This window comes from Hylobates moloch, unplaced genomic scaffold (assembly GCF_009828535.3).
Source record: "Hylobates moloch isolate HMO894 unplaced genomic scaffold, HMol_V3 SCAFFOLD_2, whole genome shotgun sequence".
NCBI classification, from domain to species: Eukaryota; Metazoa; Chordata; class Mammalia; order Primates; family Hylobatidae; genus Hylobates; species Hylobates moloch.
This window is the reverse complement of record NW_026652277.1, coordinates 87857428-87878249: the sequence shown is the minus strand read 5'-3', so window position 1 is coordinate 87878249 and position 20822 is coordinate 87857428. Positions and strand designations below refer to the sequence as shown.

General features: G+C 38.8%; 1 protein-coding gene across 1 annotated transcript in view; it reads right to left on the bottom strand.

Moving 5' to 3' along the window:
• Positions 1 to 20822, bottom strand: part of IMPG1 (interphotoreceptor matrix proteoglycan 1) — a 142323-nt gene that overhangs the window by 54656 nt on the left and 66845 nt on the right. The window contains exons 9-12 of the mRNA XM_032152857.2: positions 19954 to 19974; positions 17715 to 17962; positions 16302 to 16378; positions 15340 to 15418 (exon numbers count right to left, since the gene is read on the bottom strand). Of these exons, the coding sequence (XP_032008748.1) occupies positions 15340 to 15418; positions 16302 to 16378; positions 17715 to 17962; positions 19954 to 19974 (425 nt within the window). The remainder of the gene's footprint in view (positions 1 to 15339; positions 15419 to 16301; positions 16379 to 17714; positions 17963 to 19953; positions 19975 to 20822) is intronic.

Here is a 20822-nt window from a genome sequence, read left to right as displayed (position 1 = left end):
TTTTACTAGAGAAGGGGTTTCACCGTATTAGCCAGGATGGTCTCAATCTCCTGATCTCGTGATCTGCCCACCTCGGCCTCCCAAAGTGCTGGGATTACAGGCGTGAGCCACCGCACCTGGCCAGACTCATTCTTTTTTATGGGTGCATAGTATTCCATGGTGTATATGTGCCACATTTTCTTAATCCAGTCTATCATTGATGGACATTTGGATTGGTTCCAAGTCTTTGCTATTGTGAATAGTGCTGCAATAAACATATGTGTGCGTGTGTCTTTATAGCAGCATGATTTATAATCGTTTGGGTATATACCCAGTAATGGGATGGCTGGGTCAAATGGTATTTCTAGTTCTAGATCCTTGAGGAATCACCACACTGTCTTCCACAATGGTTGAACTAGTTTATAGTCCCACCAACAGTGTAAAAGCGTTCCTATTTCTCCACATCCTCTCCAGCACCTGTTGTTTCCTGACTTCTTAATGATCGGCATTCTAACTGGTGTGAGATGGTATCTCATTGTTGTTTTGATTTACATTTCTCTGATGGCCAGTGATGATGAGCATACTTTCATGTGTCTGTTGGCTGCATAAATGTCTTCTCTTGAGAAGTGTCTGTTCATATCCTTTGCCTACTTTTTGATGGGGTTGTTTGATTTTTTTTCTTGTAAATTTGTTTAAGTTCTTTGTAGATTCTGGATATTAGCCCTTTGGTGTTCTCACTCTTATTTCTATGGGATACCACTGAAAATATTCAGCCCCTTAGAGCAGTGTGGAAATCATGAGTGAAACCTATAAGAAAGATAACAGATTACAGGTACACAGCACAATAGCAGTCTGGCTTTGTCCAACTTAAAAGATGAACCTGCTTCCTTTAACTAGTTCTGCTTGCCTCCTTTCCCTGAACTAGCAGGTCCTCTTTCCCACCTTAGGTTCTTCGTGAAACATTACTCTTTTACATTGGTTCTTCCAGGGAAATGCCCAAGTTGCAGTTCCAGTTTCCTTTCCAGGAAGCCACTGTGTCCCCAGCATTGATGTTTGTGTCTTTCATGGATGTCTTGCTCAGTACCCTTCACTACTGGTCTACCTCCAAGGTCTTAAGCCTTGTTCAACCCTCTTCTGTTGCCCTTCACATTCAATGATTGAAATAAATATTTCCCACCATTAAAAGGCCCTTTTAGCATTTTCAGTTTTGTTCTGTCACACTTTTCCTTCCTCTGGTCTTCTTCCTCCTTACCACTGCCAGTTCTCTCAGCTGTAACGTTTCTGGCATTTTTTTTTTCCTTTTTAGAAACAAGGTCTCACACTGTTGCCCAGGCTGGAGTGCAATGGCACGATCATAGCTCACTGCATTCTCCAACTCCTGGGCTCAAGCGGTCCTCCTGCCTCAGCCCCCCGAGTAGTAATTACAGGCATGTGCCACTGGCTAATTTTTGTTTCTTGAATACTGTAAAGCATCATGTACAACTACATCTATTTAAATTTAACACACATAAGATGCTTAAAACGAAAAGAGAGGCACATAATTTGCTTCCCTTGAGATACTCTGGCTTTCCAGTTGAAGAAATTTACTGAAAGATCATTCAAGAATGTCCCAGATATACAGTCTGACAAAATTATTGCAAACTCTCATGAAAAGCCCTTAAATCAATGGCAAACTTGCTATCCCATAGAATGAAGATTGGTTTGAAGATCTAAAGAGATATATTTTCTTAAACTTTAACCATATGCAGATCTTGGCTGGGCATGGTGGATCACACCTGTAATCTCAGCACTTTGGGAGGCTGAGGTGGGCAGATCACTTGAGGCCAGAGTTTGAGACCAGCCTGGCCAACATGGTGAAACACTGTCTCTACTAAAAATTTACAAAAATGAGCTGGGTGTGGTGGTGTGTGCCTGTAATCCCATCTACTAAGGAGGCTGAAGCAGGAGGATCTCTTGAACCCATGAGGTGGAGACTGCAGTGAGCTGAGATCACGCCACTGCACTCCAGCCTGGGTGCCACAGCGAGACTTGGTCTAAAAAATAAAATAAAATAAATATATGTAGATCTTGTGTTCTTAGCACACACCCAAAACAGGTAACCATATGAAGAGATAGAATGTTAATTAGCTTGACGGCAGTAATAAGTTTACTATATATGTATATTAATGCATTATGTTGTTACCTTAAATATATACGATTTACAAAATAAACCAAAAAACAATAAACATATGGTCATTCAAAGCAAATAAACAAACTTACAAATACAAATAGATGTATTCATTCACTTCTCTGAAAATCCTTTCATTTGTTTCATCCCTATCAATGAAGTTTGCCGAGTTTTGGAAATGCTGACTTTAGATGATATTTAGTAAGCATATTATTAAAATTCTGTGGATTAGCACTTGTTCCAGCATTTCAAATAGCATAAAGCTCCTGCTAAAACACATTATCTGGCAAGGATTTTACTTAACCTGACAATACGGAGAAAGGGCCAACTAGCAATGAAGAGTTATTTTTCTATCTCATTCATTGCCGCGGAAGAAAAATAGAAGAAGAAGCTTAAAATCCTCTTATCTTTTGGTTTACTCAATAGTCAAAATGTTAAATTCCCTCTGAGATTGATGGGACCTATTTAAAGATGAAAATCTCATTTTCCCAAGCCAGGTATGGTGGTTCACGTCTATAATACCCACATTTTGGGAGGCTGAGGCAGGAGGATTGCTTGAGCCCAGGAGTTTGGGAACAGCCTGAGCAACATTAGGAAACCCCACCTCTACACACACACATACACACACACACACAGACAATCTCATTTTCCTGCCTTTTACATATTTAAGGTCAGATGGATGATGTGACCTGTCACTTTGAGCAGAAGTGCATAACAATTCCAGAAGGTTGCTCAGTTGCCTGTGTAGACTCCCCTCCTATAAACTGACAACTGCATGCAATTTGCAATCTACTGACACCTTCTCAAATGCTGTTTCACTTTCTTAAAATGTAAAAACTGAAGGAGATTATTCACAGGAGTTTCTATCCATGCACCCCAATCCATTACAGATATTTTTATTTCTACCTTAGGACTTCGAAGATGTCACTTTTCCTCAATGCAAGAACTACTTCTCTGATTAAAGTGCTGATCACATTGTATACCTGTACTAATGCAATTCCCTACAATGGAACCCAAGGTGACATTTCTTCCTCATAGTCTCACAGATGGCTTTGTCTGTGCTTGGTTATTCTCTGGCCTCAAACTATTTGCATGAAGGATGCTTCTCATTTTCTGTAAAAATGGACACGGTGGCTCACGCCTGTAATCCCAGCACTTTGGGAGGCCGAGGTGGGCAGATCATGAGATCAGGAGATTGAGACTATCCTGGTAACACGGTGAAACCCCATCTCTACTAAAAATACAAAAATTTAGTTGGGCATGGTGGCACACGCCTGCAGTCCCAGCTACTTAGAAGGCTGAGGCAGGAGAATCGCTTGAACCCAGGAGGTGGAGGTTGCAGTGAGCCAAGATTGCACCATTGCATTCCAGCCTGGGTGACAGAGCAAGACTCTGCCTTGGAAAAAAAAAAAAAGGCAAAAGAGGCAGATACACTTGACTTCTCACCCTAACTGTCATATTACCTCATTTGAGTCCAGATAAGGCAACGTAGTACAGAAACTCTTGTAGCTATGAAAATACCATGTCTCGATCACTTGAGAAGTGATTAATGGGAGAATGGAAAATTGTGGAACTGGTTAGATGCCACTTTGACCACCTAACCTATGCCAGCCCCTTTCTGAACAACCTTCTCTCTATTCTCGTTCCATTATTGAGTGCATATTTCCTGTCCTCTCTTCTTCTGCTATGAGCTCCTTCCAGTTCCTCAAGAATGGACACCTCTTACCATTAATGACAAACACGTCTTTTATATTATAATTAAGTGCATCCTGTCAGGCAAACCTGCTTTCTCTTTGCACCAGACAGATTGTTGAATTGTGACTTGATTTTGTCTGTTCCAGTTCTGTCTTTGCATATATGGTGCTGACATAATACATAAGGCACCTTGTTTTTTTCCGACTATGCTGAGCTCATTCAAGACATATTGTGATGATTAATTTGATGTGTCAACTTGGCTAGGGCACAGTACCCAGACATTATTGTATATGTTTCTGTGAAGGTATTTTAAAAGACGAGATTAACATTTAAATCAGTGTACTCTGAGTAAAGCAGATTACCCTACACAGTGTGAGCAGGCCTCATCCAATTAGCTAAAGGCCTCAACAGGAAAAAGACTGATGTCTGCAGAGGAAAAGGGAATTCTGCCAGCAGATGGCCTTCGGACCATCGACTGCAACAAGAACTGCATCAAAGTGCAACTTTCCCTGGTTTTCCAGCCTGCCACCTGCAGGCTTTGAACTTTCAGATTTTGAACTTGCCAGCCTCCACAATAACATGAGTCAACTCCTTAAATAAACCTCTCTCTCCTTCTCTCTCTTTCTCATTGTGTTCCATTCCAGCATGAAATTTAACAGCATGTGTTCAACTCCAGTGTGAAAAGAAATTTGGTGTCTCATGTATAACATAGATGACCATGGGGGTGTTTCATTTCATGGTGATCCAGACTCTTTGACCTATCCTTCTCCATCCACCATTATCCAAAGTAGTCCCTGGTTTATTTTACTTTTTAAATAAAATATCTCTTGTATCATCTTCCTTCCTTCCTTTGCATCCATGCCCCCAAAGCTTCACACCAAATACAGAACAAAATCCTCCACTTTTCTACTTTTCACCTACCAAGCTGTGGGCAGATGAACTTTCCCTAAGCCCCATTTTCATTACCACCTTCATTTTCTGAAAGCCCAGAACAAACTCCTTTTTCTGACTTTTAAGGCCCTGCTTGATATATATCCTTCCCCTACTTATTTCTCAGCATTCTTCCCTGAAACTCACTCCAATCTCTGCAGCTTTGCTTATGAAACTTCTTATACTTGGAGGGTCATCTCCTCTCTCTTCACGAAAGTCCTTTATATGCTTCTCAACCCAAGCAAAGCTCCATGAGTGCTTTCTTTGATATCTCTGCTTCTCACTGTTTTTCTCCTCTTCTAAACTAAAATAATTATGTACCTCTGTTTAGTCTACATAAAGTTAAAGTAGTATTTATATTTTATACACAACATCTTACATTGTTCACTATTTCATATGTGTAGGTCTTGAATAAAGGAAATAGATGGGAAGTGTACTGAGGTCTGTTGTGAACTTAATCTTCCTTTTCAGAGCCAGACTTTGTGCTTGTTGAACAAAGAATAGTGAATGTTGAAGTTCTGGTGCTGTTAATTAGTTATTAACAACTATTAGTTGTTAATAGTTCTTAATATGAAATTTCAATTTACCCCCAAATTTAGGCCTTGGAAACATCACAGACATATGTAATGGGGCATTGTTACTTAAATTGGGATTTCATCTTTGACAGCTGTCATAACAGAATACCATAGATCAATGTCTCAAACAATGGATAGTTATTTCTCACAACTCGGGAGGCCATGAAGTCCAAGATCAAGGCACCAGAAAAACCAGTGTCTAGTGAGGTCACTCTTCTTAGTTTGTAGGCAGCTGTCCTCTGGTTGTATCCCCACATGGCAGAAAAGGAGAGAGAGAAAGAGAGACAGAGGGAGAGAAAGGGAGAGAGAGAGAGAGAGAGAAAGAAAGGGAGAGAGAAATCATCCCTCTTTTGTCTCTTCTTATAAGGGCTCGGCCCTCATGACCTAATTACTTCCCAAAGGCTCTTACCTTTGACCTAATTACCTTCCAAATACCATCACAGTGGGGATTTAGGTCTTTCTTCCTTAAGTCTTACAGTAACCTTTCTCAAAAAACGTTCTCAATTTTCCACACATGGTAACTGAGTGACATATTTTTAAGATTTAAGATTTTTGTTAAAATAGTCACAATGGCTTAATTTTGAAAAGCATTTAAAAGTTTATTCAAGCAGGGCTGTTCTCCTTGTCATTAGAGCTGTTTACTACTGAGGGATGATCAGGGAATAGCGCTCAATAGGTTTATCCTAACTGTTTCAGTGCCAGCAAGTGTGAAAGGAAACAGAACTAAGGCAGCTTCCAGGTAGTCTGTGAGGGGCTGCAGAGCTCTGTGGCAGGGTGCAAGCCTCTCCTCCTGGCCTGAGCTGCTGTGTGCTGGTTTTCTGGCACTGGTGAGGTGCTAGCACTTCAGCTAGAGTTAGTAGGATACAAATACCACTCCTGCAGTGTGTTAGGGACCACTTGAAGAAACAAGAAGGGGTAGAATACAGATGCTAAATCCAAAGTGAAAAATATGAGAAACACCCAAAACTCAAACTAGGAAACAAAACAAAACAAAAGTCACTGGGCCGTTGGAATGAAACCTCTAAATCAGGATGTGTAGGAGGACAAAGCATGCATAGCTGCTTCTAGCTCAATAGATTTAAAGTAATCTGGGTGACAGTTTCCTAAAGAAGGTCTCAAATAGAAATCTTGAATCCCTAGAATCATTCCATTTACCTATTTATCTATTTCCTGTATTTATCAACCTCTGCTTTTCTCTTTTCTATAAAATACTGGATAGATCAATGAAAAGTACGACTCATAATGGATACTGAATTAGCCCATTCTCATACTGCTCATAAAGACATACCCGAGACTGGGTAATTTATTTATTTATTTATTTATTTATTTATTTTTTGAGACAGAGTCTCGCTGTGTCGCCCAGGCTGGAGTGCAGTGGCGCAATCTCGGCTCACTGCAAGCTCTGCCTCCCGGGTTCACGCCATTCTCCTGCCTCAGCCTCTCCGAGTAGCTGGGACTACAGGCGCCCACCACCACGCCCGGCTAATTTTTTGTATTTTTAGTAGAGACAAGGTTTCACCGTGGTCTTGATCTCCTGACCTCATGATCTGCCCACCCTGCCCTCCCAAAGTGCTGGGATTATAAGCATGAGCCACCGTGCCCGGCCGAGACTGGGTAATTTATAAAGGAAAGAGGTTTAATGGACTCACAGTTCCATCATGACAGAAGGCAAGGAGGAGCATGTCACGTCTTACATGGATGACGGCAGGCAAAGAGAGAGAGCTTTGGCAGGGGAACTCCTTTTTATAAAACCATCAGAGTTTGTGAGATTTATTCAGTATCACAGAACAGCATGGGAAAGACCCGCCTCCATGATTCAATTACCTCTGGGTGGGTCCCTCCCATGACACAAGGGAATTGTGGGAGCCACAATTCAATACGAGATTTGGGTGGGGATACAGCAAAACCATATCAGATACTTATCAGTCTTTTTCTTTGTGTGGATGTGAGCTAACAAAAATGGATGGAAGCAAAAAAGTGACCCTGTCAAACACCTGAGAACTAGCAAAGGCTAGCATCTCCTAGGATGTGCTCACTAACCACCGACTAAAAAGAGGTAAGAGGAGGGCAATATTTGAACACCTGAGAGGCATGGCTAAAACCAGTTTACTGACCTGGTACAGAAACTGCAGACACATATATTACCACTTTCTGTTAATGAGCCTGTACAGACATTGTTCATCAATCAGGCCAGCCTTTCTTGCTGAATCCATTCATGGCTTCAGAATTTATATTGATTTTAACTTTTAAAGACCAATAAAATCAATTCACTTCTATTCATCTCTCCTTCCATCACCAATGTCCTAGCTATCAACATTTGTAGACTGAATTACCGTTAAGACTCTTCTAATTGATTGCTTGCATCTGCCGACTTCCAGCCAGTTCTCCACAATATAGTCAGAAGGATCTATTTAAACCTAAATTTGAGGTGCCATTATTTTTCTTAAAACCTTTTAGTGATTCTTCGCAGGGCTTATAAAGCTTTATGCTTCTAGAGCTTCACCATTTTCTCTCCAACTTCCTGTGCTCTAGCTACAATGGCTTTCTTCACTTTCCTTCAATGTGCCACACCACTGCCAGCTTCAGCTACTCCCCTCTGCTGAAAATACTCTTCACCACCCCTCCTCAGTTTTTATTTTCTGCCTTCTTGTCATTCAGATCTCACTTTAAACATTGTTTCCTTAAGAGAATCAATTGGCTATATAGAATTTATAATAAGGAATACTGTGTATTTTATTATTTGTAAATTGTGTTACATATCCTCTGTATCAGCAAAATTTTATAATAAACTTCTCTATGCATATATATTCCACATTGTTTTTATATTGGCTGTTAAGCATTTACTAACACACCACTGACGAGCTTCAGTGGTCACAGGGTAATTGGTTGTATTGGTTTCCTTCTTTTCTGTGCTTCACTTCTCCATTGCCTTACTGAATTTACTGGTATCATCCCTGAAATAAACTCCTTGTAATTGAATCCTTGTTTCGGGGTCTGTTTTGGGGGAACCCAAATCATGACAGGCATAAAGTATATTTGCCTTGTTCACCAACTTATCCCCTGTGCCTAATAAGCACAATACAAATATTTGTTGAATGAATAAATGAATAATCACAGCATCCCAGAGAGCCACTGGTAATTAAGAAAATTCATTGAAGTCCTTTTTACTCTATGGTCTCCTGGAACGTAAAGAGTTTGCTTGAATCTGTGGCCTATAGTGCCCCTGGAATTCACCTGTGATGGAGCAGTTTCCCATCTAAAGATGTGCAGAGAATCTGCATGGGACCCCTGGGGAAATCAACGTGCACTAGTGGCATATGGGGCAAAGCCAGAGAATGGACTTACATGATATAAAGGAGGCGAGAGAGAGAACTCTTCTGAGAAAGAAGAAGGAGAAACAATGGCATCAAGGTGAGATAAAGTCACCAAGAGTTACTGAAAACTGCTTGGTACACATTATTATCTGAATATGTACCTGTATTCATGTGAAGGAGTATCAGCATGGAAGGAAGAGAAAGATGCAATTTCTAACTACAACCACTGTTAACTGCTTTTATCCCTGCATAAGAGGCAGGATTTATCTTAGAAACAGGTGATCTCTGTTCAGTATAATGTTGGAAAGATACTACTCTTCATAAAAATTGGACTGTAACTTGGGAAAGGAGGTGGGAGCAGCCTGGAAAAAGGGTGGTCAACAGGAGGGCTTTGAGAGAATGAGGGCTTAACATCATGATGCAACAGGGAATGACCAAGATAGCACTGGCTAGGGAGAACTTTCCAGCAAAGGATGTGACTGACATGTCAAGACAGGACAGCTATGTAATAACTTGAGGTTGGTGACTGGGTGGTGCTGCACTATGGCTTCCTCCTGTCCTTATCACCTCAACCTACAATAAAGTTGATCTACTCATAGAAATATCATCTCTGAATGGTGATGAGGAATAATTATGGAAATCTAGACTGTTCACCTCCAGAATGAAGAGGGAGTGAAAGACGGGAACAGATTCAAAAAGGGAGATGGAATAATATCAGTTCACTAGAGGGCAGAAAGTCAGAAAAATTTTCTTGGGAATTGCCACAATTTGAGGGAGGGTACTGAATTTCCCAAACTGAAATTTTGAAGGACATATTAAGTCAGCTGACATTTCTAGGCTAAATCTAGAAGTACCAAATTTGAGAGTTGAAAGAACTTCGATTTACTTTTCATCTTTTCCTGGGCATCGTAACGATTGTATCTAGGGATGAGGTGCAATTGGAAGTCTTAGTTGAATGGCCATTCTTTCTTTTCTTTAGATGACATTTGTCTTGTAGACCTCTCAGAATAATTTTTATAAGCAATATACTTCTGTTAGGAAAACCTTGCTCCCTGGTAAGAAAGAACAGGCAAAAATATTGACCACTGTTGCCTAAACTCAGTTCAGCTGAGTTGTTCTTAAAACATTTTTCAAGTCTTACTATTATCCTTTCATCCTAAAGTGGAGCAATTTAAATAACATCTTTGCCAAGCCTTCCTGATTGAGTTAGGAAGTGTACATTTTTGGGCTGGGAGAGAGGCTTACTGCAAATTTCTTTCCCTGCATACCTACGTTTAATCAATGTGGTAGTTGGTATATCACATGAGGTGGAGCTGATTAAAGTTCTTCAGCACTCTCATTTTGATGAAAGTATTTATCAATAAGGGACATTGCCTTACACGTGAGGCTGTCTGTGGAGCTGCGTGGGTACCAGCACAGGGAGGGCACATATCCTCCAGGCATTTACTGTCTGAGATGATAGTACTGATAGGCCCAATAAGGTCGACAGCAGTGACAAATAGTTATGAAACTGCAATTATATGCCAGCCACTATGCTTAGCACAGGAATTTTTAAAAAAGGAATAAGAACATATCTTTTTACTTCAGCAATTCAGTCTTGGAGGGATTCCAGACATGCATAGCAATACTTTCAATTCTGTGTGGTAAATGTTTGATGGCGATCTAGATGACTTTTTGCTGTGGAATCAGGGAGCAGATGGTAATTATAAATCCTTTTCAGGGAGCGGTTGGGGAAAACTTCACAGAGAAAGTAGCATGTTAGCTGAAATTAAAATATGAGTTGGAGGTCATTAAGCTGCAAGAATGGAAGACTATTACAGGCACAAGAAAAAATAACTGTGTAAAGGCACAAGAACATGACAATGAATGACAAGTTTTGGCAATGGTGAATGGTGTGACCGGAACTGATAGCCAAATACTGCTTCTAGAACATTGATTTGGCTCTAAGCTTTTTACTAGACAGATTAAAAAGGGAACTAGATTATTTCAATAAACTCTGACTTTCATGGAGATATTGTAATACAAATTCATTCATTCAGTGCTGTAATTCCTTTAACATATATTAATTTTTAATATAGCATCTGGCTGGACACTGCCAATATGGGAATGAATAGAGACAGATGGCTGTCCCTGACCACATGGAACATTAGCAGCTTGGTTTTACATTGAGTTCATTCAATTTAGCTCATGTCACGGATTCCTTTTGACGGAGTCAAAGGTTGAGGTGAGATAAAGAAAAGTTGGAAATGTGCTATTTTTAACATATTACCTAGATGGGCAATAAAAGACAAAACGATGTCCAATAGTACAGTAGCTCTGCTTAAAGTTTGCTTCTTCACTTAAAACACTGTAATTTATTAAGAGACCTGGTTTCTATCTTAAATGGAATGTGTTGCAAGTGAAAAAGTCTGTAATTTGGGAGGGGGGACACTGAAGAACTTCTCTCCTGATAGACCAGATGATCATTCTAATCAGCTAAAAGAGAAATGTATTGCCGCCTACACCTGTCTAAACCAAACCAAACCACAAAAAATTTTTACCCTGTGAATTGATACTATTTTTGAACAAGTTGGATACATGTTTTATGGATGACAGAATATCAAGTTTCTCCTATATGTGGATGACTCATTTTTATGAAATAGGAGTGATCTTTTTGAGATGGAGTCTCGCTCTGTCACCCAAACTGGAGTGTAGTGGCACGATCTTGGTTCACTGCAACCTCTGTCTCCCGGGTTCAAGCAATTCTCTTGCCTCAGCCTCCTGAATAGCTGAGATTACAAGCATGCAGTACTACGCCCGACTTATTTTTGTATTTTTAGTAGAGACAGGGTTTCACCATGTTAGCCAGGCTGGTCTCGAACTCCTGACCTCAAGGGATCTGCCTGCCTCGGCCTCCCAAAGTGCTGGGATTACAGGCATGAGCCACTGCACCCGGCCGATAGGAGTGATCTTAACAGATAACTGGCTCTAAAAAAAGAATGGCTTGGGATCAGCTACTACAAAAAACAGTAACAAGAGAAGACCCCACAATTCTATACAACATACCAATTCTTTTAGTGTCCTAGATGCATATTTTACAAGTACTTTATCTCAGAATTAACTACTAAGTTAAACTGCTGAAGCTGAAAGATTTCTTTGAGTGCTTTACTGAGATTTTAATGGCCTGGTGGGTGTTTGGTGACACTAACCTTAAAAATTTTCCAGGCTAAAATTATCTCAGTAATACTGTGGTGCAGGATTTTGGAGCCCTAATTTTCATTTTACCTGTACATGGGAAAAAGCCAGAATTGTTTTATGAGGGAGGGAAGCCTTGTTCTTATCCAGAGTGCCCCTGCACTTTTTGTTTGTTTGTTTGTTTTCTGTTTTCCATGTATAACTGTCTTTTTATCAGGAATGTTTTCCAGTTAGGGTTTCCATTTTTCATTAAGATATGTCATTTCTACTCCCATTTGGGCTGATTATGAAAGCATATGCATCTGCTCTTGTCAATATGGAATATTTGCACTCTAGGTCCAGGTCAGCAAATATAACTCTTCTTGCTCAATACAAATCAAAAGCTCAATTATGAGATATAATTTTTACTTACAGAGCATTGACTGAAGGTTAGACAGCACAGCTATTCCTCTAAATAATGCAAAATCAATTCTTGAATTAAGGCAGACTGTCAGCACCTAGCCCCTCCTGGAACTTCTGTAATGAACCGGGCTTTGGCATTCATTGCACATGTCCAGGGAGGGCCTTAAAGGAAACACCTGACACACAGTAAGAAGGTTCATGTGGACAGGACATGGTGCACTATAACCCAGACTGTCCTCCTTATGAGAATTCATCACATAAATTTTTCTCCTAAGGAATTACCATGCTGTAAGCATGCAGATCTATATTAGGTGACCAATTGTATTTTCCTCTTTACACAGTCTGTTAAGAAGCTCAGAGTCAAATCATGAACCATCTAAAGCAAACCTACAGAACGCTATGATGTTTATTTTGTATATGATTTTTCCTACAGAGTTATCTTATTTTAATAAATTTATTGATGTGAAACTTATAACACATAAAATTTACTATTTTAAGGTAAATGATTCAGTGGCATTTGGCATGTTCACAATGTTGTGTAATCACCACCTCAATCTAGTTCCCAAACACTTCCATTTCACTAAAGGAGTAATCTTTGTTTTATTTTCTCTTCCATTTTTCTTTCCATTCTTTAAAACAAAATCTTTTTGTATTGATCCATGTCTGTAAATCACTATAAATCTTTTTTAAAATGATGTAGGATTTTAATAAGCAAAATTAAAAAAATATTAATAATAAGCCACACTGCAGGATATGGATGAGTAGTAGTTGGGTATATGAGAAGAAGCAAGAAGGGGTCACTTTGTGGAAGCCCAGATGTTGGAGTTTCAAGAGTGGGGTGGTTAATAAGAGCCACGTGCCAGAAATGTCAAATGAAAAGAAGATGGAAATGAGACTGCTAAATCGATCAATTAGGAAGTCATCTGTGACTTTTGTGAAAGTTACATCCCTGCTTTATGTGGTTAGAGGTGAAACCCTGTGGTGATTAGGAGATGACATAATAGAGACTCAGAAGCCTAGACAATTTAGAAAAATTAACAGAGTAGTGAAATAGAGAAGAGGCTGTGGTTTGAGGGCAAAGCAAGTTTGAGGTTATGCTTTTTGCAAAGGATGGAGCTACTTAAGCCAAACATAGTATAATAGATGTAGAAAACTTGAATAACGATCCTGGCTGTGCCGCAAGCTATGATATGACCTTGAACAAGGCACTTCACATTTCTAGCCTTGGCTTTCTCATTTGTGAAACACAGAAGCTTAACCAAATTACCTCTAAGATTTCTTCTAGCTTTAGTGTTCTATGGTATATTCATGAGTAAAAGGAATGTATAAATAAAATGGAAACAGTAAGGCAATTTGGAAATAAGATAATGCTTTCATCATAGATATACTATTATTTTTATTAATCTACCTGAAATGCTAATCTTATAGGAAAGTTTTATGATAGAATGAAAGAAAAGTATTCAGTGAGTGCTTAAGATCAATCATTTCACGAAAAGTTTTGTTTTGTTTTGTCCAAACAACTCTTAAAATAATTTGGATGCCAAAATAGTGGTTGATGTGGATTGTGGTTAATTATAAATGGCATAAATCCTTCGATACTTCTCCCATCAAGAGAGAAGGTCTATGTCCCCTCCCTTTGAATCTAGATGGGTTCTGCAGCTGCCTAGCTGGAATGTGAGGAATGGATGCTGTTTTTAGGCCCTTGAGATATCAGAATACTGACACTCTGAACTCAGCTACCATGCTGTGGTGAAACCCAAGCGACCCTGTGGAGAGACCTGTGTAGAGAAGAAATGAGGCCCCCAGCCAACAGCTCTGGGTGAGCACTGATTTGCCAGCCAGTGAGCGAACCGTTTTGGAAATGGATCTTCAACACCAGTTGAGATATTCCAGCTGACACAACATGGAGCAGAGAAAAGGTGTCTCTGCTGATCCCTGCCCAAATTTCAGATTTATTGGCAAAATAAATGATTATTGTTTTAGGCCACTAACTTTAGGGATGGTTGTAATGCAGCAATAAATAACCGTGTCAAGAAGTTAACATTTATTCACTGATAATCATGTAAATGAAATCCAATTTGTATAACTAATTCTCCTATCATACCATATATGTATTCCTGAAATACCTTGCGTTCTGTAAAATGGCATACTAATTGCACAGTGTTTATGAGGAAAATACAGTTAAGATAGCCCACTCAAAACTTCTAGAATTTTGTAGAGACCTCTAACTAAAACAATAATAATCTTATTAAATATACCAGTCATTGCAAATCTCCAATGGCATTTGTACTTATAATCACAGTACATTCTTATCAGCCTAGTATCCTGGGGCTTGTGTTTTTTACTGGTAGTTTTACCACAGGGCTCTATGGAGTGGAAAGAATAGGGGTTCTTGGAGCCACTAAATCAGCTACTCTTTGCACTAAAAAAGGCTCTCTGCAAGATTTTTAGTTGTTTTCTTCCCTAATGTCTTCATATGTTGCTAAATATTTCTCTTTAACTGTGAAAAAGTTTGATACTATTGCCTCAAAATTAACCTTCTTGGAGATTCAAAAGTGAATCACCAAGACTTCAGTGTTTACTGATATTCTTTTTTACTTACACACGTGCTAATTTACACTAAAGAAACACATGTAGCAGAACAGCCCATATCCATAGTCAGCATGTAAGAGGCACAGGAATACATATAGTGATTGTAAAGGCCCAGTCCACTGTTGACATGGCTGCTTGTCATGGACTTGGGCCTTAGGACCTACCTTGTCCTCATGGACTCTCAGTTTCCAAGCCCAGAGGAGATTGTTGTTCTGGGTGAGCAGCAGTTGGTGCTGTTTTGCTTTCAGCCCCCTTGACCAGTTCCATTAGAAAAGGGCTGCCAGTGCTGGCTGTAGGACTGGGAACTAGAGCTGAAGGAATGATGCTGTGGATGTCCTCCTCTGCAGAAAGGGTAGTTCAATGGACTGCTTTTCTGTTGGAAGTGCTGGTGGCAGTGAACCTTTTCCTGGGTTCAGGATGGCTTTGTTGCTGGTCTTTGAGGCAGTATCATAATGGGATTCCTCAAAGAGTATGTTGTCATCTAACATAGACTTTGTGAGGAGAAACTTACCAGGTAGACCATGCTCTGCTCCGTCCACTGTCTCAAGCTGGGGTTCAACAAGAGGAAGTTCGGGACTCAAAGTAGCATCCTGAAGAATGAATTTTGTAAGACAGATGTTGAGAAAGGATGTTTGTATGTATATGAGAAGGGCTATACACATATTTTAAAATTTTCATTTAAATTTAAGCAAACTATTTTGTTGTTGACTTGAATCTACTATGGAGGAAGGTTCTGATATAGAAATATGTTCTAAAAGGATAACATTCATTGATACAGTGGTAAAATAAGATCTATTGCTTCTCGGGTAACTGAATCTGCCTGAATAGACTTAACTAACAGCTAAGATACTTTGATTTATGTCAATCATGTTATGAATTATTTCATTTTAGGAAGGAATAAATCTTAGTCAGCACTTCTATTTATGAGCACCCCAGTGACAACTTCTGGCATAAATTAAATAAACATAGGTTTAAATTAAATACAAAAATTATTACTGAATTTATTATTTATTTTTAAAGACCTTAATTTGTATTTATCAAACCCCCATAAATAAATACATAGGTAAATCCTTAAGACATAAAAACAAATTTATAAAGTGTGATCATGTTTATATATGTTTCTGAAAGTCAAAGTTAAATAATATGTTCTGCTTTAATTATTCTTTTCAGTTCACGAGAATTTGTTTGTTTTATTAAAAACAGAGCCCATCCTGATTCTAACTGAAACAAAAATCTAACTAAATTGAAGGAAACTTTGAACTTTGAGATATTTGAAATGCAAGTTGTATTATATTTTATTAATACAGATACTGAAAGCGGGTTAAGCAAGCGCTGCTTGTAAAAAACAGAAAAGAATTTAATTAGCATTGCAAAGGGGATTTTGCTCTGTTCAGTTCTTAAGCTGATTTGTTCTTTGGTGGAAGGTTTTGAGACTTTGTTCCTATTTAAAGAACAAAAGGGCAACAAACTCACCTCTGTTATATCAGCAAAAGATGTGGGCAGCTCTGATTGGGTGTCAGGACCAAAGGCTAGCAGTGATCCAGCAATTTCTATGGGTAAAAAATTACAAGATTTGAGTGTATCTTTCCTTTTTCTTTTGTGGTTGGGGCAATAAAACAGTCCAGGTTGAAATATGTGGAATAACCAAACCTTAAGGAGTAGTACAACAAATCATTAAGAAACCAGAGGCATAGAAAAAAGGTCATTAATCTGAATGATATATTGAAGGACAGATGCAAAGGGTGCATCTTGCATGTTTATGTGATAAGAATAGTTATTAGGGTGGATTTTTAGGGTGCTCAGTTTTATTCTATAGATTTGGACCAAGCAGGCTGGCTAATTATCTAGACCACTGGGGATAAAAATATGACTAAGCTGATAAGAAACAAAATGACTAGAATAAATACTGGAACCAAGGATCATTTGTGGCAAACTTTCAACCTAAAGCCTGATTCTCAGAACGCCACAGAGGGCTCAAAAGGGACAAGCCCCGAGTATCAGGTTGTCTCTGAGATGCTTCTGAAGTTGACCTTTTCTTGCCTATGAATTTCCCTGGCCCTTTGTCTTGTCTCAAGAGACCTTCAAGAAGTTTTCTAGTGTTAAGAGTGCCTATCTTAGGCAGAAAACAGAACTGGCAGAAAATGACAGTTTCATGCCATGTTGTACTAAAATGGCATTTCCAGTGTCCATCTACTTTGCCATTTACTGAACCTACTGAGGACTACCCTCTGAGGATCCTGAGTGTGCCTGATGATCTTGTTGACTTATTTAGATCCACTCTCCCCTCCTCTCCCTGCTACTTTGTGCCCCAGAAGCTTGAATAATATGGACTATATCAATGGTTCCTTGGGCTCTGTCTTTGGCATGGCATACAACATTAGGCAACACTTCAAGTCTGGAGATAGTAATGAGGCTTGCTGCTTCTAGCCCCAGGGAACTCTCCTAATCCTTTGTGTACAGACAAACCTTTACAAATGGTCCCTTTATTAAACTCTCCTCAAATTATACTAATTTGAATGTGCCATCTGTTTCTCGCTGAGTCCTGACCAATTGACTACATGAGAGAATATGTTTTGATTGTGCCAGGATAACAGAACTGTCTGTGGGTTCTTTTCTCTGCCTTGGTTCTCCGCAGTTGACTTGGACTGAACTGAGACCCTTGGATTCTCCTAGAACTATCCTTGGTAAGAAGTGGGTACAAAAGACTCATCAAATGAGACACAGGAAGGAGTGAGAAAAGCTAGAAATGATACCATATATATTCCTGTCACAGTAATGATTGACTTTAGAAGACTCAAGTTAAAATGACAGTTTCCATGAGACATTCACCTTCTTAGTCTCTGCCAAAATGAGAATAAACTCAGAACTAAGCAATCATTAACTGACCATCAGTGAACTGAATTGTCCCCACATCCAAAGATTGTTCTTCCTCTAGTGCTTTGCTGATCAGCCTTTTGAGGTCTGCAGCTGTGAGATAGATTTCTGGCTGCTTGTCCTCCTCCATGGTTCCATGATAGACTTCCTCACTTTCAATTTCGTTGGAATCAAAAGACAGGAGGTCACTTTCAGGGCTTTTTGCTTCTGCACTATGTCTCTTAAAGATGGCCGTAAGTTGCATCTCTGTGGAGCTTGAGCTGTAGATAGCAGAAGACACATTCCCCACCCAAAGCCATTGTTACATGCCTTGCAAAGAGAGTCACCAGATTGCTACAAAGCTTCAGGATAGCTTCCACCTCTTTCCTGATGGGCTCGGAGAGAATATCCCACTTTAAAACATTTCAACATTTATCAGAAACTTAAAATATGAAAAAAGAATAAACATATATTTTAGTTCTAAAATAGAATGGCAGGAGGGAGTTCAGTCCACCTCAAAGAAGGATTACTAACTGAATCAAGTGACCATAGGTTTTTACTTTAGGGTTTTTTTTTCTTTCTTGCTTTCTTATTTTTTTTTTTTTTTGCGACAGGGTCTCACTCTGTTACCCAGGCTGGAGTGCATTGGCATGGTCATGGCTCACTGTAGCCTCAAAGTCCTGGGGCCCAGGTGATCCTTCTGCCTTATCCCCCAGCATAGCTGGGAATACAGGAAGGAGGTGGGCTAATTTTAAATTTTTTTGTAGAGACAGAATCTTGCCGTGTTGTCCAGACTGGTTTCAAACTCATGGTTCAAGCGATCTGCGTGCTGTGGCCTCCCAAAGTGCTGAGGTTACAGGCCTGAGCCACTGTGGCCACCTAGGTCTTTTTGAAAAAGTGCTTTTTATCAAAAAAGTTGCTGGTATTGACCACTATTTTTTGTGATCTTATAAGTCATGCCGTGCCAATCAGGAAGAGGGATGAATTATCCTTTCTTCTACAAATAGCCTCCTTTAGGAGGGTCTATGAAATAGCAATGTAAGATATAGCAGTAGGACAGTAGTGTGTATATATATATACACACACACACACTCTATATATATATATATATACTATTGTGTATATATACATATATGTAAAATATATATAATATATATGTAAAAAAAGTCCAAATTACCCATTTATATGCCCATATATGGGTGTGTGTGTGTGTGTGTGTGTGTGTGTATATATATATATATATAAAACCATATATCTATATAACCATATATATATATAGGTATATATATATGGGTATATATACGTGTGTGTGTGTGTGTTTGTGTGTGTGTGTGTATATATATATATATATATATATGTTGTAACCAAGTGAAAGGTTCAGTTCTTAAGGCTATTTCTTTTCTACTTTTTTTAAGAAGTATTTTTTAATTAAAAAAATACAACTTTAAATGATACATAACACTCTTTTCCCTCAAGCTGCTTTTAAAATAACATCTTAGAAGGAAGGTGTGAGAAAAGAGAAAAATAAACAGTACATAGGTAACTGTATTTATTGTCCTATTCACTAACTCAAAGCTTTTTTGCATGCAAAAATGAAACAGGATTCTCTATGTATCTGTCCTCAGGAATTAGGTTTTACCTTTAGTTCATGTCATAAATCTAGACAGAGTGATGTAGAAGTGTTTTAAAGGCCACAGAAACTGATCACATGTATTCTTGGTGGTTTTTCAGACCATACAATCATTTAGAGTCTATCGTTTGTTATTTCACTAGTCAATTACAGAGCCAAAGTTGATTCTTATTACTGAGCTCTCCAAGGTATAGTGGGCCCTTTTCTCAGTTCACATTGACCTTGGAAAGGAGCAAATTAGTTTCTCTGCTGTATTCCAGACTTAGGTTGATTCCATGTAGGTGTGTGCTTTCAGATAGACAACTGCCCATTACAAATGGCATTTAAGAAATAAATTATGCTTGCAGCACAGATGTGTGTTTTTATGTTTTTCTAACTATACCTTGAGTATGATAAAATCCTGTTCAGCTGACCAAGGAAATATTTACCTGTATACCACATAGTGACTTTGATTAGAGAGTTTTTTTTTTCTTTAACTACTGGACAATTGTTCAATTACTTCCATTTAAATAAGAAACCATCAAAAAGTAATGGGCTTATCCCAGACATCATATGTAAAAATTATTTGTGCAAAATCAGTATATAAATTTGGGGGAGGGTGGAATGTGCTATATTTCAAAACTTAAAAAAAGTCCAAATTACCCATCTTTTTCTTTCTTTGGTCTTCATTTCATCATGCACAATGGAAACATGAAAAAGAGAAAAAAATTTAATGACATTTATTGAGACATTCAATGAATTATTTTATATACAAAAGAAAAAAATATTTCTTTCCATTGTCTCATGTTTGCTCAGAGCTTTGGAAGAGACATATAAACTGCCATCAGAATTTGAATGGAAACTTTGAGAGCGATATGAATCTAAGGAAGTAAACATCATTATATGTTTCTGATTAGGACTTGAGCCTTAGTTCAAAGATTATCTGTACTTTTGGTCTTCTTTTTAAATTCCTTAATTTCTTCATATTCCACCTAAAAAGGCTGGAAATCTATCCTACATGTTTTACATTTTGGGGGGTACTGGTGCCAGAACATTTTAAAAAAGTATTTTGTAAATGGATTTCTCAGCTCTTACTGGCATTAAATGATTAGTTTATTCCTGAAGATAATTTATCTGAGGCAAAACCGTGGAACTGGTGTTTTCTTGACTGATTATGTTTTGAATTGTTGTAATCAGTAAGCTTTGAGGGATTGGTCCAATTCACCATGGGACAGCTTGCAAGAAAAACCACCACCTGTTTACTGGGTGAGTGGTCTGTACTAGACAATTTCCATGCATTCTCATTTAATCTTTTCAGCAATGTAATCCCAGCTTCACAGAAAAGGGAACAGGCACATAGAAGGAAGTGTCAAACGGGAATTGCAGGGTCGAAATCCTGGCCTTCCTGACCTCAAGCCTGGCTCATTTTTCCATGCTACCACCTACTTGTGCATGAAAAAAGACCATTTAGTCACCAAACTGATGAACAGATTTTGGACTCCTTTGGACACATGTGTAAATTCAGTTTAGTA